Source organism: Gymnogyps californianus, chromosome 23, assembly GCF_018139145.2.
Source record: "Gymnogyps californianus isolate 813 chromosome 23, ASM1813914v2, whole genome shotgun sequence".
Taxonomy (NCBI): Eukaryota; Metazoa; Chordata; class Aves; order Accipitriformes; family Cathartidae; genus Gymnogyps; species Gymnogyps californianus.
The window spans coordinates 1,799,629-1,827,385 of record NC_059493.1 but is presented as its reverse complement, the minus strand read 5'-3'; the positions used below and the strand labels follow the sequence as shown (position 1 = coordinate 1,827,385).

The window sequence follows — 27,757 nt, the reverse complement described above, 5'->3', positions numbered from 1 at the left end:
GGGCGGGGGGGGACGACACACACGGCGGATTCGGGGCTGGCGCCTGGCCGGGCGCTGGCAGCGACGTGCGGGGGCTGCGCTGCGCCGGCCCCGCGTTTGGGCAGAAATAGGTGGATTTGAGAGTTTGCGTGGGAAGGGAGGAGAGCGAGGGAGGGGCGCGGCGGGGCGGCGGCGGCCTGTCATCATCACCCGACCCGACCGGGCGGGCTGGGGGCTCGGCGGCGCTGCCCCGCATCCCACCCCGCATCTCCCCCCCCCTTCCCCCCCCCCCGCCCCCGGCGGGCGCGTCCAGCGGAGGGAGCGGGCGGGCGGGCGGCGGGGCCGGGGGGGGGGGCTCCCGCGGGCCGGTCCCTCCCGGCCGGGCGGCGCCGGGGGGCGGCGGGGGCGGGCGCTCTCCCTGCCGGCGAGTAGTACAGTCCGGGGGAGGCCCTTGGCGCTGGCGGCGGAGCGGCGACGGGGGCGGCGCGGCCGCAGTGAGCCCGGCGGGGAGCGGGGAGCGGCGCGGCGCTCCGCTCCGCTCCGATGGCGTTCAGCGCCTGGCAGATCCTCTCGCCGGTGCAGTGGGCCCGGTGGACCTGGTCGGCGGTGCGGGGCGGGGGCGGCCCCGAGGGGGAGGACGGCGGGGCGGAGGAGGAGGACCCGGCGGCGGAGGGCACGGCCCCCGGCTTCAGGCAAGTGACCCGCGTCCCCTTCCCTTGCCCCGAGTCCGCCGTCCCACGGGTGCGCGCACCCACGCGGGGACGGCCGCGCGCGGCATGCGGGGCTGTGCGAGAGCGTCCCGGTCGCGCCGTGCGTGGGGGCCTGGCAGCGCCCGGCCCGTTCCCCCCCCCCCCCCCCCCCCCCCCCGCTCCGACCCCCGGCCCTCGCCCCCTCCGCCCCTCGCTGCCCGCTCGCTGCCTGGCATCGGCTTGGCTGCCCGGGGGGCCCGCAGCCTGCACCGCGCCTCGGGAGCGGGGAGGGGGGGGGGCAGAGGCTGCGGCCGAGCCGTCGCGCTGGCTGGAGCTGCGCGGCAGAGCTGGGCGCTGCTCTCCCGGGAGGATGCTGGCGGGCACAGGGCAGGAGCATCGAGGCTTGCTTCCCAGACTCGCTCGGCGGCAGCCCTCCGGAGCGGCGGGGAAAGGTGCCGATGGGGCTGCCGTGTCCTTGGAGGTCCGTGGTGGATGCTCAGACAGCTTGGGAAGGACCTGACAGAAGCCATCCCAGAGGCTCGGCCAAGAGGAGGGTTGGGGGCGCGCAGGGGGATGCTCATGATGATGTTTCACCTGCTCTCCCTTTTCCGTTTGCTAGCGTGTCCCGCTGGACAGGAGAGAGCGGCTGCCGCAGGATGCCCATGGCCGGCCGGCCGGCCCGGCCCGGGAGCCGGTCTGGCTGGATGTGTAGGCAGTGTGGAGGATTTCAGAGCTAGCCTTGAAAGCGGTAATTCCTCACTCTTTTCCCCCCCCTCGGCAGCTCGGACTCCGAAGGTAATTTTGAGACCCCTGAAGCAGAAACGCCGACCCGCTCGCCACTAAAGGAGTTCTGCGAGCCGCTGCCAGGATCGCCGGAGCCTGAGGCCGGGACCCAAGGTAAGGAGCCAGCGTGCACCTTCTGCTTTTCGGCTCTCTGCTCCGGATGCGGAAAGGCAGGGTGGGGTCAAGGAGGAGAAGTCGCTTGTTTTGAATAATGCCTGCCACATTTTTTGTGGTTAATGGCCTGGATGGTTCAAATGCCAGTACTTGGGGCTGTGCGCTCTGCAAAGGGCTATTCTCTCACTTGAGTGAAACGTTGATTTGATTGAATCACTTTGGAGGGAGGGGGCTGCACTGCAGGCTCAGAAGAGTCAGTTTGCCCCCCCTTGGCTCATGCCTACGCAGTGCAAAATTATCATTGTGCTGTTTTGCAACCACCGGTCGCACCCTCCTGCCGTCCCCAGGCTGGGGAGCGAGCGAGGGGCTGCAGCAGGCAGAGCTCTGCACGTCGGGTTTTGTGAGCTGCTGAGCCGAGCTGCGCCCAGGGATGCAGAGGCTGCAGCTGGGATGGCTGTGATGGATTGATGGAGAGGAGCCGAGGATGTTGTTAAATCATTTTGTCAGTTAAACTGCCCTCTGCCACTTCCCCCGCAGACTGCACAGTGCTCGGGGCGGCCTCCCGTCGCTGCCCGCTGCCGAGAGCGGGCCGCTGGCCGGTGGGAGCTGCCCCACACGTGCCCCGCATGCCGCTTGCCCTTGGCTCTTGTGCAGGAGCTGACGCGGTGCTGGGTTTGTGTTCTCCCCCCGGCTGGTCGGTGGTGGAGGTTTCATTGCACAGGTCTCTTTTCCCTGGAGTTAGTGGCCAGGTGTCTTTGCTGTGTAGCTGCTGTTAAAGATGCAGAAGCTCCATGCTGCTAAACCCCATTTCTGGAGAAATTGCGAGGGATCTGCTGAAAATGCAGGGCGTTTCCTTCGCCGGCGGGGTCCCGTGATGTTGCTAGTTTGTCCTTGCGTCTCACACCGGCTGCCGCTCCTCTGAGCGCGGCTCCCCATTAACCCTTGGCCTTTTGGGGACCAGCTCCCCCCCGTTGTTGTACCCTTCTCTCCAGGGGGAATTGCGGTTGGTGTCTGTGGCTGAGCTTGGTGTTTATGTCTGTTTTCGTGCTGCCGGGAGGAGGCTTTGAAGCTCCGGCACCTCTGCAACAACCGCTTGAGGTTATCGGGGCAGGGCAGGGAGGAGACCTCCTCTTCCCTCTGCTCTCTCAGCAGAGCAGGGTGACTGGGCAATGTCAGGAGGTCTGGGAGCCCTCGGGGGTGTCTGCAGGAGGGCAGCCTCTCTGGGGCATGGGGCAGCGCATGGGGGGCCGGGAGGTCCCGGACGGGCCGTCCTGAGCATCCTCTGCCCTCTCTTGCCTGACTGCCTCTCACTGCTGCAGGGCCCCTGGTATGCAACCTGCAATATTGTGCTTTTCTTGAATGCTTGCAGCAGCGGGCTGGTAGCTTACTGCTCAGCTGGTTTCAGAGCGTGCTAGCTGGAACCAGACCCTGGGTCCAACCCGTGCAGGAGCCCAAGTACTGCGTGACCTTGGCAGTAACAGGGTGCTGTGGCTCTCCATCTCCTGTGGTGTTGTTTCGCTCTTGGGATGGATCCGGGTGCCCATCCATCCCCGTGGAAAACACAGGTTTGTTTGCCTTGATGGAGAGAGCGCTTGGTTCATGCTTCCGATAATCACAGCTCTTGGAATAATCCTTCCCTTTTAAGAAGGGATGATAGAGACATCTTTACTTTGGGGGATAATGTCTGGGGAGGGGGAGAGGGGAGATAAAGGCTTTCCTGGCAGGTATGAGGATCATTTCTGCCAAAGCTTCTGCTCGGGGAAGCGCGTTCCCTCAGACTCCAGGGAATCACCGTCCCCAAAGTGCGCCTGTGGCCCTGCATCCTGGGACGAGCAGTTCCTCGAGGCCAGCCCGGCACAGCCGGGAGGGAGCCGGGAGGGAGCCGGCTGCTCCCTGCGCACAAAGGTCGCAGTGTTGCGGGGCCAAGGGGATGATCTCTGGCAAAAGCTGTTTTTCTGTGCTGGCTGGTGGAGAGCGGGATGTTGGAGACAGCAGGGCCAAACCCGCTGTGTGACTGCGCCCAGCTCCATCCCTTCCCTGCCCAGGGCTCTGGCTGCATCTCTTCAGTGTCTCTGAAATGGTGGAGGGAAGGGATTTACCTGGGTGCGGTTGTGAGTTTGCGGTGTGCAGAGGGCATCCTGGGGTGTTAAATCACTGTTCCTTAGGTAATCTATAGGTTAAGCCCTCATCTTTGCAATGCTGTTTTGCAGCAGCATGTGCCCTTCCGTCCGGCTGCAGCTCAGGAGCAGCAGCAGTAATAAATGCCGTGATCGGGAGGCAATCCAGCGTAATGGCTGCTTGTCAGTACTGAAAGAGCCGAGCTGTCGCGTTCGGCGAGAGCCGCTGCCCTGCAGTCGTTGGGGAATAGCTGCTGCGAATGCTTGTGTGCACCTGGGCCAGCGCGGGGGGGGCAGCTGCCCGAGCCCCGACCTGCGGGCAGGCACATGGGCAGGCACACGGGCAGGCACAGCATCTCCCAGGCTCGGGGGGACTGGGAGGAACAGACACTCCTCTGTCTTACAGCTGCAGTCTCGGCCTTACTTGGGAATAAATAGGGGTAGGAAACTTGTCAGGCAGAAGCTGTGGCTCTGGGGGCTGGCTGCTCTGCGCGCAGCTGAGAGGTGACCTGGATGCATTAAAAACTGTTCTCAGGGACAAAAATTCAGCCGGTCCCATCGCCCCGGGGAGGGGGCTGCAGTTAGGCTTCATGCCCATTCAGGATCACTCAGTTTTCCTCTTGCTGTCTCGGACGGCGGAGGCTGTAATTCTGTCCCATTCTTGCTAAAGTTATCTTCAGTCATCTGCCAGAAGATATTCTGTGCAAGGAAATGAGCAGAAGTAACAAATATGGAACCATCAGTGATGGGAGCAGGCTCATCAGCTTTTACTTCTGTTACCCTGATGCAGGGCACGTGCTTTCCGGTGCGTTAGTGGCAGCATCGTTTGCCGGTATGCTAATTCTTAACAGAATAGATTTAAAAATAGATCAACGTCTGTTAAACAAAAGCGGAAAGCCAAAAGAGGAAAAAAGTCGTTAGCTACGTAAGCCTAAGCTGAATGTACCGGCCAGATATCCTGTGCTCAGCCTGCGTGTGCGAGTGAGCCGGGAAAGGGAGAAATGTGTGACTCACGCTGTGCACAAAGCATGAGCCGAATCAAAGGCTGCAGATAGTGGAGGGGTTGTTCTCGCCGGCGTTTGGCATTCAGGGCTGTGCAGAGGATCATTGCTGCTTCACTTGGTTGCTGTATGTGGGATGAAAAGGGCGCGGAGCCTTTGCATTGCAGCACTGCTGCTGCCAAGTTTTTCTGATTCATTTAAGGGAGCGAGGGATGGCATGTAGGAAAGCTGTTTAGTTAGTTGGTGTTTGTGTTTAATTTCAGCCTAAGGAACACAAGCGTAACGATTATAATGCACGCGCACAAAGTGCCTATTACTGCGGTGCCAGACTGTCCTGTCTGTACATTTTTCTTTAGAGAGTACAAAATCTCCATTTTCACTTTGTAATATCCCCTCCACGTACACTGGCCGGGGCAGAAGCAGGTTTGCACTCCGTGCGCAGCCGGTACAACTGCTGTTTTCAGGGATCCAGAGTGCCTCTTGTTGGATCTGTGTTGGGGATGGATCCTGGAGTCACTGAGCATGCCTTGCTGCTGGCAGTGTCCGTTTTCATGCTGGGACTACGGTGTCCCCACCTGCCGGGCACAGCGCCAGAGGTGGAACGGGAGAGCTCAGGGTCACCTTCTCGGGATGCTGCTGAAAGGCATCTGCTGGGATGCCTGTGAGAAGGGCCGGTCCAAGGGGGATAGCTGCGTGCGGTGGGTCAGCGTGCGCAGCAGCCTGGCTGCCAGGCTGCCTTCTCCTGGGGTCCCGTGGGGCATGCAGCACAGGTTCGGCCCCAAAAGGAGGGTTAGGGCAGCGAGGCGGCTGGCGAGGCGGCTGGGCCGGGGAGGCGCTGGCTCTTTCTGCAGGCTGGTTTCCCTGGCAGGAGACGTGAGCAGAGGGAGTGCGTGCTGAGCCGGCGCGGCGGCTCTCCAACGTGACTGCACGGGGGTGGCGGGGAGCTGCGCTCGCCTCGGGATGTAAATGCATACAGAGGCTGTGGAGGAACAGGGAGAGAGCCACATGCAGCTCGCCGGGGTTGGGGAGGGCTCCCTGGGGAATAGGCAGTGCTGCACTGACGTTATCACGATGCTCGTACCCAGCAGAGCCGGGCAGCTGGGGGGGCCGGAGTGCAGAGCTCGGCTCTTCCCAAGCACCCCGAGGCCCTTCGGGTCACTGGTTTCTCCATCCTGTGTAATTGTTCCCGCAGGAACGCGGGCTCCGGTCATTTGGCAGCTGATGGGAGGCTGCGTTGGAGGCAGAGGAAATGCACAGGGGGAGGAACCGCAGCCGCCTGGCTGGGGCCGGGGGGGCTTGGGGCCAGGCTGTCCCCCCTAGCCCTTGCTGGGCAGGAGGACCCGTGTGGGGTGGGTTTGCCTGGGCTGCCATCACCTTTGGGACTGCTTTACAGGAGGGGTTTTTGTCCTGCTCTCACCAGCAGGCAGGAGGGGCAGGGGCTGGCTCTCCATCCCTGCGAGAGGCGGCTGATGTGCCGGGTGGTGCCCCAGGAGCACCCACGGTCCCAGCAGGTCCCTGTGGCGAGGGCTCTGCCCCACAAACCATCGCACTCTTCATCCTGGCAGCGCTCTCTGGAGAATTAATTGACCTCGTAGCTTTGCCTGCCTTTGTCCTCTGTATGGAGCGATCTCGGTGCCAATGCGAGCCGGTCCTGGCATTGCCTCAGCCCCCGAGGCTGTGGTCCCCCGGGGAGGTGAATAGCTCAGCCCAAGCAGGGTTGAAAATCGGGACTCTGGGGCATTGCGCGAGTGTTTAGGGAGGGCAGGGATGGGGTTCCTGCGGCGGAGGTGGGCAGGCTCCTTGCCGCCCCTTCAGCTCTCATTCCTTCCTCTCGGTTCCCTCGGGCTGTTGCTCAGACGCAGCGCTGAGCGTGGCTGTTAACTCACACAAGTGATTAATATCTGTCTCGTACCCAGGGCCTCTCCAGAGAAGGGGAAAAAACCCACCGAGCTTGCAGGAGGGACGGTCCTGCTTCAGAAGATTGCCAAAATCACAGGCGAGCTCCTGAGCTGTCCTTCACCCGCACCTTCTGTCTCCCAGTATATTCCAGTTCCTCAGCTCTCGGACTGGCTGGGCAGGCGGGCTGTGCTGCAGGCAGGGGCTGTGGAGCAGCTGAGCTGTCTTGGGTGCAGAAAATGAGTGAATCACAAAATTGGAAGACCTGGGCGGGTGGTTCTTCTAATTTTTGTGAAGAAATGGTTGTTCTGAGTGATGGTCACATGCACCATCCCTTCTTCTCTCCCCGCCCTGCAGACATCCACAGCAAGGAGAGGTGGTTTGTGTGCTGACTGCTTGTTATTCAAGAAGTAATTACTCATTGCTTGGGTTAGAAACCAGGATGGGCTTATGTCTGTGAGAACGGCGGCTGCAAAACCTTCCGGTGGGAATGTAAAATGCATTTAAAAGGTGCCTTTTGCCCTGACTTTGAAGTCTGTTCTTCTATTCAGGGCTGTCTCAGTGAGGTTTAAAACATCTGAGTAACGCAGCAAGTGTAATAACGTTTTCTTTGGGGTCTGTTAAGGAGGTTTTCCTGGTTCCTAACGATGGAAAGGCCTGGCAGGCGCTGCCTCGGAGTGTTTTCTGGCTGTGCTCCAAGTACGTATCCACTGGATTTGTGTTTACTGATGTGTTTTCTGGGGCAGCAAGGCAACGTCTATTTGGAGGGAGCTTTTTTGCAGTCTCAGGGAGCACGCAGCCCCTCATGATTCATTTCCATGGCTTTTAGCATCCTGGAGATCAATTATGAAAATGACAAGCCATCAGCTGAGTCAGGGTTGTTGGCTCCCTGTCCTGGATTAGCCTGGGGACCAGATATTTGCCTGATTCACTTTCCTTCTGCCAGCCTGTGACTCTCTCGGTCACCAGCAAACGTGAGCTGGTTGCAAATGCCCCACGACAGGAACAGCCGACGCGCTCGGGGCTGCGGGAGCTTGTTGTTGGCATCCCCCGGCCAGACCTCCGCCCTGCAAAACGAGGGCACCGCGGCTGTCACCCGTGTGCCAGGGCAGGGTTGTGGCAGTGGAGGGGGACAGGCAGGTTTCCCCGGCACAAGCTCTGCATCACCCATGCCGCTGTTCCCAGCCAGGTTTTCAAACCAGTTCGGTCCTCGAGGGAGCACTGGTTTTGTTCTGCCCTTGGAGGACCTGGGTGGGCTGTGCCTCCCCAGAAAGGTGCCACGAGAGCTGCGGGTCCTGTGCGCTCCCTGATGGGTGCTGAGCACCCCAGCATCTCATTCTGCCTTATCCTGGGAGTCTGTGCAATCGTCCCTGGTTGAGATGCAGGAGAAGAGGTGCAGATGAGCTGAGTGGAGGTGACACCGGCTGTTTTCCTCTCGTGCCTTTGCACGCCTGTGCCGAGGTCCTGGCTCTAGATGCTTGGTGGGTGTAGCTTTCAGAATGCCTCGGTGGATAAGGAGCTTCCCCATGCCTTGACAGCAAAGAAAAGATTAAACAGTAAAAGGATTTAGGGGAAGGGATTGGAGTAATAGTGATTAAGTCATGGATCAGGATTTGTGATTAAGAAACTCTGACAGCAGTGTGGTGAGCCTGGCATAAATGCACAGGCAGGATTTCTGCAGGCAGAGGTGCAGGCAGCATGTGGCCAAGTTCCGGCGGGCGGGATGGAAATATGGTGCACATCCAGCCCCGCAGCACTGGCACCGGCCACCTGCGGGCGGCTGACCCCCAAGTCCCCTCTGCAGCCTGTTACATGCTTATTCATTAAGCACAGCATCCCGTTCCCATTCGCCCCGGGCCCCGCTTATTCACGTTTCGTGGTGCTTTCTCATATCGTGCTTCCCTGAATTCCTCATGGTATTTTTAACTCTCCGCCCAGGTGAGCAGCGACTCCCTGTCGCTGCCGTTCGCACTCGGATGCGAGTGTTTCTGCCCTGGTAGCAGCCGCCCCGCGGTCGGTCCCGGCCGGTGTCTGGCCCTCGGCAGCCTCGCTGGGATTTGCAAAGCCCCTCTGGTGCTGCCGCCACCCTGGGTGGGAGCAAGCGGTGGGGAGAGGAAAGGCATAGACAGAGGTGTTGGTAGGTCTGCTGGCGTGCTGCAGACAACGCCTCCCCTCAGGGGCTCGCCCTCGGCGTGCAATTTATGTACATTTCCTCCACTGTGTTCATGGGCTTCAAATTTTACAGAAAGTGCTTGAAGCCGGGGTTACGCAGTCATTCTGGCAGGTGGGGAAGCTGAGCTTGGGGTCAGTGGATCCCCGGTAGAACCTGACCCTGGAGCAGCTGTGAGGAGGGGCGAGGAACCCCTCTGGAAGGGGGTGCATGGCAGGCGGGGGTTTAACCGGCTCCTTTTATCTTTTCAGAGCCAAGTGGCCATGGTGACCTGCTGGTAGGGGAAGCCCACCAGGACAGCTCGCCTGGGAAGCACCCCAAAGATGAGGCTCAACCGGAGATCGGAGCCCCTAAAGCCAGCTCGGATACTAAAGGGGAAACTGGCCCCGAAGACTCGTCCCTGACGCAGCCGTCGGCTGAAACCCAGCCTCCAGCGGCGCTGGGAAGCAGGGCTGACGCTGGCTGCACCACCGTGCCTGCTGCAGAGCTGGCCCCGGTGCCCCATGCGGGCAGAGCCACCCGGGAGTGGGTCATGTCGGGAGAGGACGCGGCGGACGCCGGCACAGGGCTGGTGGAGCCGAAGGCTGATGCCCTAGCCCGGGAGTGCTCGCCCAGCCAGGGCCGGCTTGTGAAAGGGAAAACACCTTTGCTGGGGGGGAAACCAGAAGAAAACACAGAGGAGACCCCGGTGCCCCAAGCATCGTACCAGTTCGACCCCGAGCAGTACAATGAGAGCGTAAACCCCTTTGTGGCAGGGGGCTGTCGGCTGCAGAGCTCCCCCCCGGCAACCCCGCGCCGCCTCCCCCATCCCGGCGGCAGCCCTGGTGAGCTGGGGGGGGACCTGGCCCTGGAGCCCAAAGGGCAGGTCCCGAAACCCGAGGTCGATTTTACAGAGGGGGGAGAGAGCACGGAGGCCAGGAGAGCTGCGCCCAAGAAGGGCAGCAGGATCCCGGCCAGCAAGCTGACGCCGAAGAGACACCGAGAGCCCCCCAAGAAACCAGCCGAGGATGCGGAGAGGGGTCCCACGGAGCCGCCGCCTCCCCGGGGCTCCCCCCGGCTGGGCCCCACGCTCTGGGACAGCCCAGGTCTCAACCCCTTCGGTGGCAGCTCAGCACTGCAAAACTCGCCGACTCTCCCCAAAGGCTCTTACCAGTTTGACCCCAATAACTTCGACTCCGTGGATCCGTTTAAGCCCACCAAGACCCTCGCCAGCACCGCCGCCGACTCCTGCCCCACTGCCGATAACAGCCTCAACGAAATCCTTGAGTCTCAGACGCTGGAGGTGCAGGACGATCTCCTGAAAGGCAGAGACTCGCCGAAGAAGCCCAAGTCGCGCCTGATAACGTGAGTGCCGGTGTGCGCGGAGCGGGCAGCCGGCTGGGGGCTGGCAGCCCCCTCCGTTCCCCCTGCGTGGGCAGAGCAGCTGTGGTGGTGGTGGTGGTGGTGGAGGTGCTCCTGCCCCCGTGCCTTCTGAGCGAGCCCGAAATACCGATGTGCACCTCGGCTTCTGCTGTCGCCCCGGTTTTACCCACCCCTTGTCCCGGCGGAGGGGCAGCTCCCCTCTCCCTGCCGGCATCCCCATCGCTCAGGAGCGGATGGGAGGAGAGGGACGGGTGTCCCGGAGCAGTGCTGGTGTCCCGGGTCCCAGACAGAGCAGGGGGGGCTGGATCAGGACCCTCTTTGCAGGATCACCTCTTTGGAAAACCCCTCGGGGCTCCAGCTCGTGGGGTCGAGGTGCAGGCGCCGTAGGGTCGTGGAGTCAGAGCAAACCTGTAATGGAGGCTTGAGCCTGCAGCGTTTGCCAAGCACACATAAGGGTTTGTAGGTCTTCTGGAGCTTGTGGATGCGGGTCTGGTTAATCAGATGCTGCTGGGACATTTTGTGAGCTGCCACTGAATTTCTCTTTTTATAACAGGGGAAGAGAATAGAGGTTGAACAGACGGATTGTTTGTTGCTTTTATCACATCTGCACAGGCGGTAGGGAGCTTGTTGTCCCTTGCTGAACTATTTAAGTGCATTTTTAGTTCCTGAACTGTGCTATTTAAAACCCCCATGTAGATGGTGACATTGCGTAGTGCCTCCTGGGAATGCAGACAGCATTACTCTCCTCCTCTGGGAACAGGCTTAATGGCTAAACCTTGCTATTTTCTTGGTGTTTCACCTGTTGTATCACAAATGCCTCCAACCTGTGTCTGGGCAGTGCTGAAGTCTCAGCCTGACGTTTCAGAGAGCAGCTGCTGAGCCGGGCTTGGCTCTACCTGCCCTCCCTCCACAGGGTCTCTGAGCGGGCAAGGGAAGCAGGGGGGATATTGCAGGAGGGAATAATTGCCCAGCCAATTTTGGGTCCTTCCACTATAATTTGTGATTGCGCTTAACGTGGGTAATTGGAACCAGTTGAAAGCAAAAGCAAGAAATAAGCTTAAAAGGGGAAATTTTAGGAGCACAGAGTTTGTGGCTGATTAGGCAGTAAAACCGAAACAAGCCGTCACTCTGCTAACTGATTCTCCGGTGGGAAAACTAGAGAGTTGGGTTTTTACAGAGAGAGCCGATAAAACCTAGCAGGCAAAAATAAGGGTATGTTGGACGTTTTTCTCTTAGAAGTACTTTGCAGAGAGTTGATACGGATTTTTAAGAGTCAGTGTTCCCGTGTGTGACCGCGGGCGAGCAGGAGCTGGCAGTGAGGGGAAACAGCAGGGAATTTTCAGGCTCCCTTTCTGTCATCTCGGAGCAGCACGGGCTGCTCCAGGCGCTCACCTCCCTGGCAGCGGGATTTGTGGTTGAATCTCACCCTGCCGCCGCGAATAGCAAGCGCAGAATCAGAGCATCCTTTATCTGTGTGTTCCTTCCAAAAAGACAGAGCTGCGCAACTCACTGTGCTTCTCCAGATGAGAATTAATATCCGGGTCTTTTCACACGCTCTTCTTCTCTCCATCTGTCTGTCTCTCTCCCTGTCCATGCTTTGGTGCATCAGGACTACTGAACAAGTGAAATTTCTCTGTTTTCTGTTGTAAGTACTCTCTTCTGTATTTCTTTCTTCTTTTCCTTTGCTGGTTTTTGTCCTCTCTCTCTGGGTGTGTGCTGGCCCCACTCGTCTCCATGGCATGCAGGCTCCTTCTTGCCCTTTGACTCGTGCTCTCCGCTGTCTGATTTGTGTCCCGCACCTCTCAGGCTGGATCCCCGGGGCAGCTTAGCCTGGCGAGTACCTGGGGGCGAGGGAGGAGAGGAGAGCTGCACCCGAGGCGTGCGCCTGTGCTTGCTCTCGCAGCATGCCGACTCGCAACGCCTTTTGGTGATGTACAAGTACTCGAAACCAGTGCCTCGGCTCACGGAGGGGGAGCAGGTTTCTGTGCAATCCAGGTCCCTGCAAGCACGGGTAGATTTTAGTCCTGAAGATGAGGGTGTCTTTTACCCCCTCCCATGCAAAACCACCAGGGAGGCAGCTGCTGTAGAGGGGTAGGCTGGAAAGCATTGGCTGGGAGGCGAGGGAGTCGGGGGCTATCTCCTCCAGCTCCGGGACATGTCAGATAGTCCCTGGGGAGCTTTGCCCTCGCAGCCGGCTCCAAACAGGGCTCTCTTTAGATCTTTGGTGGATGCCAGAGCTGATTTGCTCGTGGCTCTCCCCTGAAGCATCCCTCCTGTGCCCAAAGCCAGGGCGGTAGAGTTGGTCTGTGGGATCCTGGACGGGTTAGAAAGCACGGCTCGAGTAAAGCAGCCTTCGTGCACTGCCCTGCAACCTGCGCTGCTGCAGCGGGGCCGTGCTGTACCCCCGGCATGAGCAGCCCCGCGGTGGGACACCAGTGAAATATCGAGTGCCCCGTGCTGTGCCCCCCTAGGGCTTGCTGCTGCCCTGCGCTTCTATCCCAAGAGGAGGGCACACAGGAGGGACCGGGGTTACCCCCATTTAGCCTCCCGGCGATGCTCGGCATCTCTTGCAGATTGTCAGCCCCCCCAGACCCTCTGGGCTCTTCTGGGCTTTGCTCTCTTGCAAGGAGGGTCAGAGGAAGGAGCGTGCTGGGCTTAGTTCCTGATCTTATGTCATCCGTCCCAATGCCCTTCTTGTCCGCTTAGTGCCGCCTGCCATATGCACAAACAGAATTAGAGCTGGGCTCAAGCACTGACATCTGTGTCTCGGCCAAGAACTGATCTGCCTTTTTACAGCACGATGTTCAACAGTGGATGTCTGTCTCTTAATGCGGGACCTGCAGCCCGGCGGGTCTGCCCATGCGTCAGGCAGGCGCACAGGCAGTGCTGCCCGCATTTGGGTTATCCCGCTGTGAACACTGGTAACCCCTGCATGGGCGGCTCTACGTGCCCTGGCCTCGGGGGCTGTGGGGCAGAGCCGGGGCCATCAGCCTTGGCTGTCTTCCCCCCGTTTCCCCATCCCCTTGAATTACAGAGCTGTTATCTTGGTGGTGTTGGGGGGAGATCAAACCAGCTACCAGATGGTGTGATAACACCGGCCCCAGGAGATGGTGCAGAGCAGAGATGGATAAGGACACGGCGAGCTGCGGTTTAGCTGCTCGCATTAGGGCATGATGGAGAAAAACAGTCAAGAGCGATTTTTCAGTCTGACCCAGGTGTGCATGTTAGCGTGCAAATAAAATTTCCGTGTGCCGTGCCACGCTGCTCGTTGTGGTCTGCTGGTGCACGTCTGCAATGGGACGGGGAGGCTGGCGAGTGAAGTGGGTGGGGGTGATCCTTTAAACCTAGGAGCAGCTCGCTGCAATCCTGCTCGAGCCTCTGCCCGTGGCGGGGAGCGCCGAGTCTGGAGGCAGAGATCCCTCCCCAGGTATCCGCAGCGGGCTGTCACACGAGCTGTCTCCAGCTTAGCGAATACCTGTCTTCTGGGGGGCTCGGACATGGCAGCAAGCCGTGGGGGATTGCTAACGTGGAGTGAGAGGGTGGCGAGATGTGGGAGGAGAGCTCGTGCTCTCCTTCGCATGCCGGGGCGAGTGCCATGATGCATGTCATCTCATCGCTGACTCCCTCAGCCCCCGCGGGCTTCAGTGGCACGGACCCTGTGCCACACACGGCCGTTCCCGCTGGGACCGTCCCTCTGCTGCCTCGAGCTGATTCAAGATGCAGATGCGCGGTGTGTCAGGATGCAGCTGTGCCTGCAGTCCAGCGCAGATGGACTCCGGGATGGCACGTTTTGAGGAACACGGGACGAAGTTCCGGGGAGAGCTTCCTCGCTGGAAGGGCATCCAGCCACGGGACCACCTGCGAGATCAACCTGAGCTAAACCTTCTCCCATCCGCAAGGCCCTTCTCTTTGGGACAGCGTTTGCATCTGGCGGAGGGCACGTTCAAGGCACAGCGGATTGCCCTGGTGCTCTCCCGCAAGCAAAGCAGAGCTCTCTAACCAGCAGCCCTCTACCCCGGCCATGCAGGTCCAACTCACGTGGGAGACGTGGATGCTGCGGAGGTGTCCCAGACAAACCTCCAGCTGCAGGGACAGGGCATGAGGCGGCCTGGAATTGGTTCCTTCCTGCAGAAAATCAACATGCCCTGAGACCGCGGGATGCCGTCGCTCTGGACACGCAGGGCGAGGGTGCAGCAAGGGAGATCTTTCTTTGCCGGCTCCTTGGCGATTGCCTCTCTCGCCATCAGCACCTCGGGGTCCTTTCTCTGATCCTTACCTTCAACAGGAATAAACACCTGAAAGACAAACCCAACTGCTTTGTAGTCGTGTGTTTTGTTTGCTTGTTCCTTCTGTTCGTTCCAGAACTTGCTCTGCCTCGATATTTCACTGGTGAGTGGTGTTGCTGGCACGCGGCAGGGTGCAATGCTAGCGCTGGGGCTGCCTCCCCTTGCTTGGGCTGTCTCGCACGCGCCCCCGCCTCCTCCCCACGCAGCCGGCGCGAGCCCACGCCTCAGCCGGCTGCTTCTCTCTTCCCCTGCAGGAGCGGCTGCAAGGTGAAGCCATACGAGACGCAGTCCCTGGTCCTGGATGTTTGCGCTCAGGTACGTGGGATCCAACCCCGGGAGCTGCTGGCTGGGCACAGGGGTGCTCGGACGGCGGCGTGGGGAGAGCTGGGCTGGCTGAGCTTCGGGCTGGCGTGTGCCTGCAGCAACGCCTGACCAAAGGGCCGGTTCCCTGAAAGCAGCAGCTCCCAGCCGCGGGGAGAACATCTTCCCCGTGGGCAGTTTCTGGCGGGCAGGGAGGGAGGAGGGCTGTGCTTGGGGCTCCCCCGGGGTGAGCCTCTCCCTGGGGGTTTCCTGGCCAGTAAGTGCTCTCTGTTTTCCACGTGGTTTGTTGGGGACCATGTGTGTGCGGTATCTTAGCCCTGTCCCCAGCGTGGGCCAGAGCAAAGCACCAAGCTCTGCAGTCAGGTTAATGGATTTTGCGTGTTAATCGCTTCTGTCCCTGGCACCGTGTGTTTCCTTTTGCCAAAACCTGCCGAGGAGCTGCTGGGGAGCAGCTTGGTGGTGGATGCTAAGCCTCCCGTGCTTTCCACGGACTGTCCAGCAACCTGGCTGCCTGATCCCCATGGATTAGCTCAGTCCTGCTTAACCACATGCCTTGATCCTGCAGGATGAAGGAGCGCTGATCTCAGAAATCCCAGATATTGCAAATCGGGATGGACATGCCACTGATGAGGAGAAGCTGGCCTCCACCACCTCCACGCAGAAACCGGCCGGGCTGGAGAAGAAGGGTGAGCCAGAAGATGACCTGGAGTACTTCGAGTGCTCGAATGTTCCCGTGCCGGCAGTGAAGCACGGTACGGAGGCAGGTAAGGAGCGTCCCTGCTGCCTCTGGCTCTGGGGATGCGCCCTGCATGCACCCAGGCAATCTCTACAGCCTCTGGCAATGAATCGGTGCTGTTGAGGCAACGCAGTTTCATCACGGTTTATTTACACTGACAGGGCTAAAGGCTGCCACAAGTTACAGTGAGACCTCCAATTGCTTATCTGCACTGTTTCCATTATGGGAAAATCATGGTGGAGGCCGTCTTTAGACTCTCTCGGTACAGAGCACTCTCCCCACGGCCCCCATGGTGCTGCGGTAGGACATGGCTCAGGCCAGTGAGGCTCCCTGCCCGCGGCACACGCTGCCCCGCAGCCGTGCTGCGAGTGCCCTCCTGAAACCAGTGTTCACCGGCGAGCTGAGACGAGGGCTGAGCCGAGCAATCGCACGCCGTTCAGCCGGGGTGCTCCCGATTTGTGCCCTGCCTCCCGGGTTGCAGGGTGCCCTGCTCAAAGCCTGTGCCAGGAGCAGAGCTGCCGGGACTCGGTGTCCCAGCGCAAGGGCTGTGGTTGATGGAGATCTCCTTGTCGCTGCAGAAGACCTCCGCTAATGCTCCTGGTGGCATTTTGCTGTCAGTCTCATATGTAATTAGCCTCTCTGACCCATCCATTAAAAAATAATTAAAAGCCAGGCAACGTGACATTTAATCAATAGCAAAGTTATAGGTGCAAACAGGAGAAATCACCGCACGGAGGGTTTAGAGCTCTCCCCTGTGCGGGTGCCCATTAATCATCTCTCCTGAATGCTGTGCAGAGCTGCAGGCTCTCGGGAGAGGAAAACAGTCCTTTGTCTCTCAAGGGAGGAAAAATTTGATAGTCAACAGAGAGGCTGGGAGGTTTTATTTATTGCTGCCCGTCTCAGAGGGCCAGGCAGGGGTGCACAGGCTCGGTGCTGGCTGCAGGGACAGTGCTGTGAGCTGTGGCATGCAGCCACTGACCAGGGCGCAGGGATAAATGGGGGGAAATAGTAGGAAATCTGCAGTCACCAGCCTTACATTGCCTCCTTCCTTTCCTAGCTGGGCTCTCGCAATACGCTTTTCTCTGCCCAGTTAACACATGAATAGCCAGTAATGTCTGCAGTTGTTTCAGTGAGGTTCATAAATTATCTCCCGCGCTATGTGAGACGGCAGGGTGTCCTGCGCGTTGCAGACGGGACGACACGGCTTTTATCTTCTCTCCACTGCTGTTAAGAATAGCAGGGGCCATGGGGCAGCTCCTTTGGAGAGTGTCGGGCCCAGTTGGTGTGGGCTGAGGCTTGCGCTATTCGGAGCGGCCCGAGCAGCTGGGCTTCACCCCAGGGATGCATCCTGCCCGCGCCGGCCAGCAAAGCACGGAATGTCCCGTGCATCTTCATTCCGCCTCCTCCTCGGCCCCCGCGGTCCTGGGGAACGGCTGGTGTGGGTGGCAGCTGCGGGGACACAGGCACGGGGCTGAACTGCCACCAGAGGGGAGTGTTGGTTTCCAGTCCAGGGAGTGCAGGAGGAGAGGCTGGCAGGGGTGCAGGATGCGTCCTCCCTGCAAGGGCAAGAGCCGGGGCCAAAGCAGCCTTTTGGGAGGGGAAGCTCAGGGGATGCAGAGACGCAGGGGTACCCCTCTGCATCCCAGCAAGTCTGCATGTGCCACCAGGGTCTTGCTTCCAGGTGGCTAAAAGGTTGTATTTCCTTGTCTTTAGGCTTTGAAAAGGAGATCTCCAAGCAGATGGAAAAGGATGGGCCTGGCATCTTCCCCGTGAGTGCCTCTTGCTTCCCTCTCCCTCGCCTGCAGGGAGGCTCAGGGCGGCTGTGCCAGCGTGGCACTGGAGTGGCTGTGCCAGTGCTGGCGTGCAGCTCGGCAGGGCGGTGGGGCTGCGGGGCTGATCCTCCTGCACCGCAGCTGCTGCAGAGGGGTGGGGGGAAACTGCAGCAAACGTTGCTACTGATCCCAGAAGTGCTACCAAAACCTCTCTGAAATGAGTTTCTTTGGGAGCTAAAATTCTTGAAAAGCCCACGCAGGGACTTGATAAAAATAGCAGTGATTTCCCGGCAGGCCAGGAGGAGCCTGGCAGAGGACGGCTCCCTCCCGGGTGGGCACTGCCGCTTGCGGCGTGGGAGGGAGAGGTGCTGGGGATGGAGCAGGGCTGGTGAGGAGCCAGGGCTGCAGCCGTGGGAGGGCAACGAGAGCAAACGCTGCGTTTGGCAGTGGCTGAATGACGGCGAAAGGGCAGAGGAGATCACGGGGAAGGGACGAGCCGCAGGACAGGCGCTGTGTCTCACGTGGAGGAGTCCAGGGCTGGCACTGACGGCCGGCTGGTGCCGGTGCCTTCTACAAGGGATCCTCAAACGCTGCTTTCAGGAAGGCAGCTGACAGCAGAGATGAGGGGATTAATAAAAAAAGTCCTGGCTCCACAGCCACTAGTGACCCTGGCACCCCAGCAGTGGCACATCTGCATGGGGGCACCCCTGATGTGCCCCGAGGAGCCGCTGGAGTGGCCCCAAGACCCCTCCGCTGCAGGGGGGACCCCGTGCCAGCTTAGCCGCCCCTGGCCAAAGCTGCTCGAGGTGGCAAGCAGATGACAATGAGATTAGCAACATCAGCAAAATTAGCTTCTCTGAGACAGATTTAACTATGCTAAGCCCCACAAGGACATTAGGCAAAGTGAACCTTTCGTTTGGTGCTGGGGGGAGCGTGGGCAGACTCTGCTCCTGCAGATGGGCCGGGGTCATCCCAAAACCACAGTGTGGGAGGACTGGCCGTGGGACAGGCGGTGGGCAGAGGTACTTGGAGGTGTTCAGGTGCACGCCTGCTTTTGGGAGATGCTGTGGAAGGCTGCTGCCAAACCACGCGGGGCTGAACCTCCCCAGTGTTAGGCTGCCTGGACCCAGACCTGCACGGGGGTGGCTCTGGGGGTGGCTCCTGCCACCGGCCATCGCTCACCCGCTGCTGCGGGCAGCAGAGCTGTGAGAGCCCTGAGGGGCTTGGTCGTGCTTGAACCTGCGCAGCAGTCAACGCGCAGGGGAGGAGGGGAGGGCGAGAAGTGCTTTAGTGCTCTCGTTTCCAAAACACAGCAAAAGCAGCCTGCCTCCTCCGAAGCACTTCTCTATTTATGGCCTGGCAGCCGGTTCCCAAGGAGATGGCTGCACGGGGCTGTCACTTCAGCTGAGATGATAAAAGGAGGAACAGGCGGTGGTGTAAGCCTCGGTTTAAAGGAATGCTTTTCTGGAGGCCTTTCAGGCTGCAGGACCCCCCGAGGGAAGGGATGGGGCCGGCATCCAGGCAGGACTTGATGCCTGGGTCATGGGCCTGAGCGCTCCCCCCAGTTTGGTCCCTGCGGCTGCAGCACTGGTGCAAAGGAGCTGGGCTCTTGGGGGAAAAAGCAGTGAGCAATGAGGGTAAAACCACCTCGGCCCTCGTAGGAGCACCCGTCATGGAAACAGGAGGGTGCCGGGAGCCCTGCGTGAGTGTCTCTGATTTCAGAGCTTTCCCAGGCAGCTGGGGCACCGTGGGATGAGCGGGGCTGTCCCTTGGGGAGGGGAGCGGGAGCAGCCTCAGAGCTGGGTCAGCCGGACCCCAGCTCTGCAGGGAGGTGAAGCCTGCTCCCCCCGCCAGCTCCCTTCTGCATTCAGGGCGATCAGCAAGGCCCAGCAAATGTCCCTGCGGCTGCCGGCAGCAATTCAGATGCATCGGCTGCAGCGATGTCTCCACCTGACCGGGAGGTGACGGGGACGGGTGACCCGCACCCTCGCAGACCCCCGGCACGTGGCTCACAGCCAGCAAAGATCCTCCAGGCTGGAGATATTTTTAGACCAACCACAGGGAAAGTGAAGGGATGTCAGATGTGAGCACATCTCTGCTCAGAGCTGGGTCTCCTCCTTCCGAAATGGGCCCTTACTGGCTCTCCCCTTTGCGATGCCAAGCCCCGGGGCAGCCCGTGGGTGTCCTATGGCACAGCCCTGGCTCCCAGCAAGGGACTGGGCAGAAAGTGCACTAAAATCCCCATATGGGCTCTGCCGGGTGTCTGATACCGGGCTCTGAGCTGTCAGTGTGTGCAGGTAGGGAGGTTCAGTGCCTGAACAGAGGCTGATAAAATGGGGGAGAACACCCCAAACAGGGGAGGCGGGGTGCAAAGAAAACCCACGCAGCATCCCGGCTGGGTAATTCCCCCCAGGGCAATCCCGGGCTGTGCTCCATGGACAAGTCCCCGGCAGCCGTCACCAGCATGAGCAGGAGCGAGAGTCCCCTGGATGGCATCTGCCTCAGTGAATCCGAGAAGACGGCCGTGCTCACGCTCATCAGAGAGGAGGTAACGGCCGGGGACCCCGTCCTCCCCGGGCGCACCCCAGCGTGGCAGCCGCCCCGGGGCTGCCCCTCGCCGGACCCCGTCCTGGCTGCCGCTGTGGGGAGGAGTGGGGGCAGCTCTGCTCTGCCCGGGGGGGGTCTGGTCCCCTGCACATCGCAGGCGTGGGGCAGCAAGGGAAACCACCCAGAGCACGTCCCAAGGGTCCTGTGTCTGCTGCAACCTAGATAATCACAAAGGAGATTGAAGCAAACGAGTGGAAGAAGAAATATGAAGAGAGCCGCCAGGAAGTCTTAGAGATGAGGTAAAAGCCTTCTCCTCGCACGTTCGCCTGCCCAGTCTCCAGCATAGTGCGGTGCTGTGCTCTGCATGTTCCCCATTGAGATCCCAAGATGGGTTAGCAGGGCTGTAATGGGATGATATGGCTCGGCATCATCAGGGTGGGACATGTTAGGAGACATGTACTCTTTGTGCTTGTGCTGTTTTGAGCCTGCTGGTTTCTTTGTTGCAGGAATAAAATCCCATTAGCTGCGCTGGCCCGAGCGGCAGCGGCTGGAGGGAGGTGTTAGCGTAGAGCAGCGATGATGGGCATTGCAGCACCAGAGCTGGGGCTCTGCAGACAGGCTGCTGCTGCTGGGGCTGCCTTTGTGGTGTGGGGAAGGGGCAGCAGGGCCCCAGGGCAGCTTGCTGGCAGCAGAGCTGTAGGTGTGTGTCTGCAAAAAACTGCTGCCTCTTACCTGCTTTTTTCCTCCCTTCCTTCTAGGAAAATCGTGGCTGAGTATGAGAAGACCATTGCCCAGATGATAGGTAAGGTGCCGTCGCCTGGCCAGGCGTGCGGGGCAGGGAGCTGGCTGCTGCAGCCGTTCCTGCTCAGTCACTGTGTCCCCGCTGTTTATTCTCCATCACAGAGGATGAGCAGAGGACAAACATGACGTCTCAGAAGAACCTGCAGCAGCTCACGATGGAAAAGGACCAGGCTCTGGCAGACCTAAACTCAGTGGAGAGGTCCCTGTCGGATCTCTTCAGGAGATATGAAAACCTGAAGGGCGTCCTAGAAGGCTTTAAGAAGGTCCTTACCTTGGTTTCTTCTTTCTCCCCGCAGCCCTGCTCCCTGGGTGCAGAGTTCCCGTGCAGCATTGCCCCCACATTCATAGAATCCTAGAATCATAGAATGGTTTGGGTTGGAAGGGACCTTAAAGATCATCTAGTTCCAACCCCCCTGCCACAGGCAGGGACACCTTCCACTAGACCAGGTTGCTCAAAGCGCCATCCACCCTGGCACTTTGTCCCGTGCTGCAGCACCGTGGCTCTCCCGTCCCACGCGGTGCTGCTTCAAATGCCCCGGCCCTTGTTCAGAGGACCACTCGCTCGCTTTCCTCTGCCTGATTTCTGATAAACGAGCAAAGAGTCTTTCAAATGCCAGGGGAAGCCAGTGTGGGGAGCCCAGTTCTCCGGCTCTTCTCCGCACTCCTCCCTGGCGCTCTCTTGCTGAGCTGCCGGCAGCGGAGCATCGTGCCCTGGGCAGAGCTGCAGCCAAGGGAAGAGCGGGTGTCAGGGCAGAGCGCCCCGAGAAACCCTGCCTCCATCTACGCACCGTTTTTCCATGCTGCCGAGCTGGATAAGGGGCTCCCGCATAAGGGAGAAGCTGGTTCTATTTAAAGCCTTTTTTTTTTTTACACTCAGAACAGAATATATCATCCCATCAGAGCAACATTTCTGTGCTCAGTCCCAGTGCAGATGGGTGTACTTTTTTTTTTTTTTCCAGAATGAAGAAGCTCTGAAGAAGTGTGCTCAAGATTATTTAACCCGGGTCAAGCAAGAAGAGCAGCGGTATCAGGCCCTGAAAGTCCACGCAGAAGAAAAATTGGACAAGTAAGGTCATGCACGAGATTGCTGGGTGCTTAGAGACCTTGTAGGGCAGTGTCTCTGTTCAGCTTTCCTGAGGTTGGAAGGCAGGAGCTTATTGATGCGAAAAGCTGCCTTTTACAACCTCAGGCTCAAGCGACTTTAAATGGCTGTAAGCAAGCCAGCACAAATCCCTGAATGGATTCTCTGATATCTGCTTAATTTTTTTTTTTTTTCATGGAGAAACTGAGGCTCACGGTCTATTCACAGTCACTTCACAAGTTCCCATGTTTCAGAGGGCTCATGTCTGTGGTGTGCGAAGGGGTCGCGCAGCTACGGAGGCTCAGCTGATGAGCAGTAGCTCACCACCACACGGTAGCCCCGAGTGAAGTGGGTGAGGAACTGGTTTAGCTTCGCTCTGAGAAAGCAGAGTTTCCATACGGGAGTTTGGAGGAGCTGAATTAATCCAGTTTTATGCAGGTTTTCCATATGGGAAAACCACCTCTGATGCATCTGGGCAAACAGGAGCCGGGCTCTGCCGATGCCGCATGGTCTAACGTTGTGCTGCGGTGCTCCTGGCTGCCCCCAGGCGTGACCCCCGTCCCCTTCTCTCCAAACCCCACCGCAGAGCCAACGAGGAGATCGCCCAGGTGCGCACGAAGGCCAAAGCGGAGAGCGCGGCGCTGCACGCCGGGCTGCGCAAGGAGCAGATGAAGGTGGAGTCCCTGGAAAGAGCCCTCCAGCAGAAGGTAACGCTCCTGCCCTGCCTCCTCCCTGTGAGCCGCGCTGGCTTTGCTCCGGATTTCCATTTTCCTGCCCTGAGCATCCTGTTGGTGCTGGAGGTGTCTGTCAGATTTTTGGCCCAGAAACTGTTGTTTTGTGGTTCTGGTTTTTGGGGTATTTTTTTGTTTGCTTGTTTTGTTTCTGTTTTGTGGTTTGGGTTTTTTTTGTTTAAATGTACGACTGCGTCCTCTCGCAAGGAAGGAGATGCAAGCTCTGCCCAGGTGTAGGCATGGCTGCGTGCAGTGACGTGGCTGCCGGTTCAGGGCTGGCATGCGTTTGGCTGTCTTGGAGCGTGGGCAGAGCTTGCTCACTTGTGCCTGCTAGCAGACACGTGGGCTGAGCAGAGCGTGGTGGGCTGCAGCTGGGCAGCACCGGGGTCTGTCAGGGACGAGGAGGGGTGAGCCCAGGGGTCCCCACAGCACCCGGATGATGCGCAGAGGAGCTTTTGCAGGGGCAGGCTTAGGAGCCGGCTGCCCCTTCCTGCGCTGGCTCGGTGGCAGGTGGGCCCGGGTGTTCCCCCATGTGTGCCACCGCGGGGGTCCCCAAGGTCTGCTTTTCTTCCAGAACCAGGAGATTGAGGAGCTGACCAAGATCTGCGATGAGCTGATAGCGAAGCTGGGAAAGACAGACTGAGTCTCACCACCCCTCGTCCAGCACTCTGCACTTGGCCGCTTTTCTCGTAACGTCAAGCACCTTGCCTTATCACCCAGGAAAACCCCCCAACAGAGCAGCACACGCGTCCAGCTGCCTGCTCCGCCTGGCTGCCGGACCCCGCGGCCCCCCATGCAGAGCCGGTCCCCACGCTGTCCCTGTCTCTGTTTCCCAAGGGCTCTGGGGCTGGGTTCCTTGCAGTCAGGCTGGGTGTGCGTGTCCCTCCTGGGGTCCGCAGCAAGCGGCCGCGCTGTCTGTCTGCACGGATGCCACCTCTCAGCTGGGAGGTGACACCCCGGGCTCTGTCCCCCTCGGCTGGGCTGGGTCTAGTTGTGCCCCTACACGCTCTGTCACTTACTGTCCTCACGTGCTCAATTGCACAGGTCCGGCCGCGTGGTAGGTCCTGCCCCGGGACGTGGGTGATGCCAGGGTTGGAGCCGCTGGCCCTTGCGGTGGGGAAGGGGACCTGGCACGTGGGTGCACGGCTGGGGAGGCAGCGAAGGGGCTCGGGGACCCCAGGCACCCACCACAGGTGATTTGGGGCCACCAGTGTGGATCCCCTGGCTGAAGCAGCCTCCCCGTAGATCAATCGGTTTTGGGAGAGGCGGCGGTATTCAAGGGGCTGGTCCTGGTCTCTGGTACATGGGTGAAACACAGCACAGCGCATCCTCGTCCCTGGCCGTGCCAGCCTCGGAGGAAGGAAGCCGACGTCTCTGCATTCGTGCACTTTATTAGCATTTATGGGCACTCAGGCTCTCTGCTCACTTCTTCCAGTCGGGCACGGTCCTGCTACACGTCTCCTTCCCCCAGGAGCACGGATACGGCCACTTAACAAGTAGTAACTTGAGTCCTCTCAAAGGAGAGCCCGGCCAAGAGGAGGGCAGGAGGCTTCTGCACCAAGAGGGTTTGAGAAACAGGGGAGATGTTGGTTCGGGAGAGCTGGGACTTGTCTGTCCGTCTTCCCCGTGGCCGCCCTGCCCGCAGCCCTAGCACCTCCTGAGGCTTGTTAATGTGGGGTTTCTAGTCCACTTTAAAATGCGCAAAGCTGAGTCTCTTGCTGTTGCCTCCCCACACCATAGTGAGGTTAGTTCCCCACTTTGGATGTTGCAGGAGGAAGGAAGCAAACCCTGAACTGCTTCACGATTCTGCTGACTTAAGGCTCTTTTCCCCAGTCAGTACAGAAAGGCAAGGAGGAGTGCAGTACTGCCTTGGGTCTGGTGCTGCTGTCAAAAATGCCCTTACAGCACTGAATATTAAGAGAACCAAGCAAAAGCCAGCCTTTACAGACAAAGGCAGATCCAGACAGCAGTGAAATACACTTTGAAATCTGTCTGGATGCAGCCCAAAATACGACTTTCCACGCAGGCAGGCCGCCTGCTCTCTTTCAGAGGTGTTTACTTTTCTGGACACACCAAGCTCCAGCAGAATTGCTGAGGTTGCCTTTGCACTGTGCTGGGAACCGGGGGGCTCTGGGTTGATACGATGTGTTTAAATCCATGTGTAGATCCCGTGTGTGCCCTCCTGATAATGCCGTTGCATGAGCCAGCCTTGCCCGGTGAGTTTTGCCGCTCTGCACGCTGCAGTGCCGTGGTGTGCCGTGGGCTGTGGCCACTGCCCCTCAGGGTTAGTGCAGAGCCATCCCATCCTGCAGAAGGCAGATCGGTGGGATCGGGCAATAGCTGCAGTGGTGGAGGATTCTCGACTATCACCTTGAGCGGATAGTCGTAAAGCGTCAAATAAGGGAAATATTTGCTGTTTGGACTGTTTCCTACCCAGCCTACCTAAGACTTTCGCAAACCTTTTTGCTGCTACCTTTTTGTAAAAGAGTTGAGCTGTTTTCCTTCTATTTTCTAATTCCCTGTGTTGAGCATGCAGTGCAAACATCTGTTTAAATCAGAGCCATACACTTGATATATATTTTATTAGTTATGTTATGTATAGAGAGAATTTATTATACACTTAAGCAGACAAAGATGCCGGCAGCCTGCCCTAGCACGCAGAGTCCAGGCCTGTTCACCATGCTCCCAGTTATCCCAGTGAACAGGCTGGTAGCTGTGTGGTGGGGAAGCCGATGGCTGATACCGCTCAGAGCTGTGGACCTGTGGCTGTGTGCTGAGTATTCACCCCTTTGCACAGCTGACAGAAGGAAAAACCTTTCTTTCTTCTTCCCCCCCGCCTCGTCCTCCCCACACATCCCTCTGATGGGCTGGTAGAAAAGCCTCTGTCAGATGATCTACAAAGACTATTTCTATTTGGGGAGTCAAAATGCCAGCCCCAGCCCACTGGAGCCTGGCTCCCCTTCCCTCCATTTCATCAGCGTTTGGGGTTTCGCAGACTGTAGCACCGCTCTCCTCCTTCTCGCGTGTCCCGCTCCAAAACAGCATTCCTGCCTGGATGCGAGTGACCCTTTCCTGGCTGCAGTTAGCTGGGCTTCGGCAGGGTGGTGGTGACAGGAGGGAGTGACCCCCGGAAGGTGCTGCCCCTTCGGACCTTCTGAGGGTCTGTACAGGTAAATTAAACCCCTCGAGAACCAGGGATTTCTTAGGGAGTTGGGTTTTTCTCTTTGCAACCCTTCAGAAATCGAAGGGCGCAGGTCACCGGAGAGCAGCGCTGCGCAAGCTCTTGGAGCTGGTAACAAGTTGCTTTGGGGCTAGTTTCTGGTGTGGCACACAGCTTCGCTGTCGTGCTCACAGCAGCGCGCGAGGTCCCAGCACGAGGCTGATGGAGCCACAGCGCAGGAGGCAGGTCCGGGGTCGGGACCGCAGGTCGCGGCAGCCCTCAGCCTTGTGCTCTGCGCCGGGGCACGCTGCTCAGTGCGCTGGCTTTACACGAGGTGTAAGTGCCCCAGTCCATCTGTGTGAATGTTTACTTCCCGCTCTACCTGAGTTCGGTTTCTGTGTTTGCTGTGGCCAGCCAGGGCCAGGTTCGCTCATCCCGGGGGGGGTCAGCTCCGAGGAGCAGAGCACCAGGCCCGGGGCATTGGACTCACTGGGAATCTGACCTGAGTGTGTTTGAGCTCGGTCTCTCTTCAGGGGCATTGTTCTGGCCCCAGAGGCGGCAGATAATTGCAGAAGTTTTGATTTCACCACTCAGCACTTCCCCAGAACCCCAGCCTGCGTACTGCGCAGTCGATGCTGCAGTCTTCCCTCTCCAGCAAAGAGGAGCCGCCTGGAAGGCCAGGCTGTCTGTGGAGAGCGGCTCCCACGGCAATAATCCGCTCTGGCAGTATCCTCCCCGTCTCTGCTCCGGGCATCTCCCGGTCCCACTTTCGCTGCCTCTCTCACCCCAGTGCTGTTCCGTTCCTGTGCCTGTCAGCATGCACTTCCAGTCTGGGCAAAGAAGATTCCTAAGGAATGATTTATTAACTATAATATGGTTATAGTTACATATATATAAATATATCTATAATGGTTATAGTTATATATAATAGAAGGCGTGTGTTTGTAACTGTAAACGGGCAGGACTGTTGCATCTCGCGTGCCACTCTCCGGTGTGCAGAGCCGGCAGCAGCGCTGCGGCCGGGGCTGGCTCAGCCCCGGAGCTCCCGCTCGGTGAGGGTGCAGAGGCGCGATGCCGGCGCTTGCTAACCGCCAGGATGGGGGCAGAGCGGGAGCCGGCGGCAGGAGGGGTGCTCAGCGACCCCCTCGCGCGTCTTGCAAAGACAACGGCGTTCAAACGCCGCCCCGCTGTTCCAGCCAAGACGTGTAACCAGCGCAGGGAACCTCTGCCGATACCCGCGCGTCGGGATCACAGCCTGGTTGTGTTTGTCGTCTTTTTCTTGCAGTAGAATTCAAATATCCCTTTCTGACTGTGGCAGGTGCCTGCCCGTAAGCCGCTAGTGTTGCTGTTTGCAAGTGTGCATTTGCCAGCAGATCTCTGTCTACAATGAAGTGCTAACGAGCAACCACCCTGACTGCAAATCGCTTCCACCCTCCCTCCAGTGTGCCCCCCTCCGAGGCAGGAACTTTCTCTGCATTGACTACTACCCCGATCGCTTTGTACCATGTATGTAACTGCCATTGCCATCAATTTTATATGTACAATAATTTCCCTTTTATATGTCAGGTAAATATTTGTAAGAGTTATACTCACACAAATGAGATTATTATAATGATTACTAATATATTTTTTCCATGTTTCATTGCCTGAATAAAAATTGTGTTTATCACTCTTGAAAGCTTTCTTGGTGTTTATAAGGTTGGTGAAGGGTTTTTGGAGAAGTTGGCTTTATCTTCCAGGATGGGCCATATTCTGCCTCGTTTTTATTAATGTGGTTTACAATGCAGTTGGTTTCAAATAAGCATGGTTATCATCTGTTCCTGAAATCTGCGTTCATAAACTCTGAAATTCAGACCTGAGACGACTTTGATGCCCCCTTGACTCCTACCACGCTGCAATGATGCTCCCGGCAGATTTTGCTGAACCATAGTGCAGCCGCTGGTGAGCTTAGCTGGGAGGAAGAGCTGAGGGCGGTGGCAAGACGTTGGGCAGCGGGACTTGGCTTAATCCCCGCGCTGACCCCGCTAACCTTCCGTGGCCCTGGGTAAATCCCACTGTAAGGATGGAGACCGCCCTGCTGAGCTGAGCACAGGGACGGCTCTGTTGGGCTCCCAGCCCCAGGCGGGTTTTCAGCCGTTCTTTTGCACTTCTCTTCTGGTGGGTTGGAAACTTCGGAGGGTTTTTCTCCACCTCGGCTGCTGCAAACAGCAA

General features: G+C 58.8%; 2 protein-coding genes across 2 annotated transcripts in view; both read left to right on the top strand.

Annotated features, from left to right (window-relative positions):
* Positions 1-522: 522 nt before the first annotated feature.
* Positions 523-27,218, top strand: TACC1 (transforming acidic coiled-coil containing protein 1). The gene is made up of 14 exons (XM_050910157.1): positions 523-671; positions 1,450-1,565; positions 9,001-10,093; positions 11,721-11,756; positions 14,652-14,712; positions 15,284-15,404; positions 17,168-17,223; positions 19,640-19,774; positions 19,996-20,072; positions 20,532-20,575; positions 20,677-20,837; positions 21,534-21,640; positions 22,242-22,362; positions 22,961-27,218. The coding sequence occupies exons 1-14, from the start codon at positions 523-525 to the stop codon at positions 23,027-23,029; spliced, it is 2,346 nt and encodes a 781-aa protein (XP_050766114.1). The 3' UTR covers positions 23,030-27,218.
* Positions 26,643-27,757, top strand: part of PLEKHA2 (pleckstrin homology domain containing A2) — a 15,781-nt gene continuing 14,666 nt past the window's right edge. Inside the window, 1 exon segment of the mRNA XM_050910106.1 lies at positions 26,643-26,751. Coding sequence (XP_050766063.1) covers positions 26,643-26,751 — 109 coding nt within the window.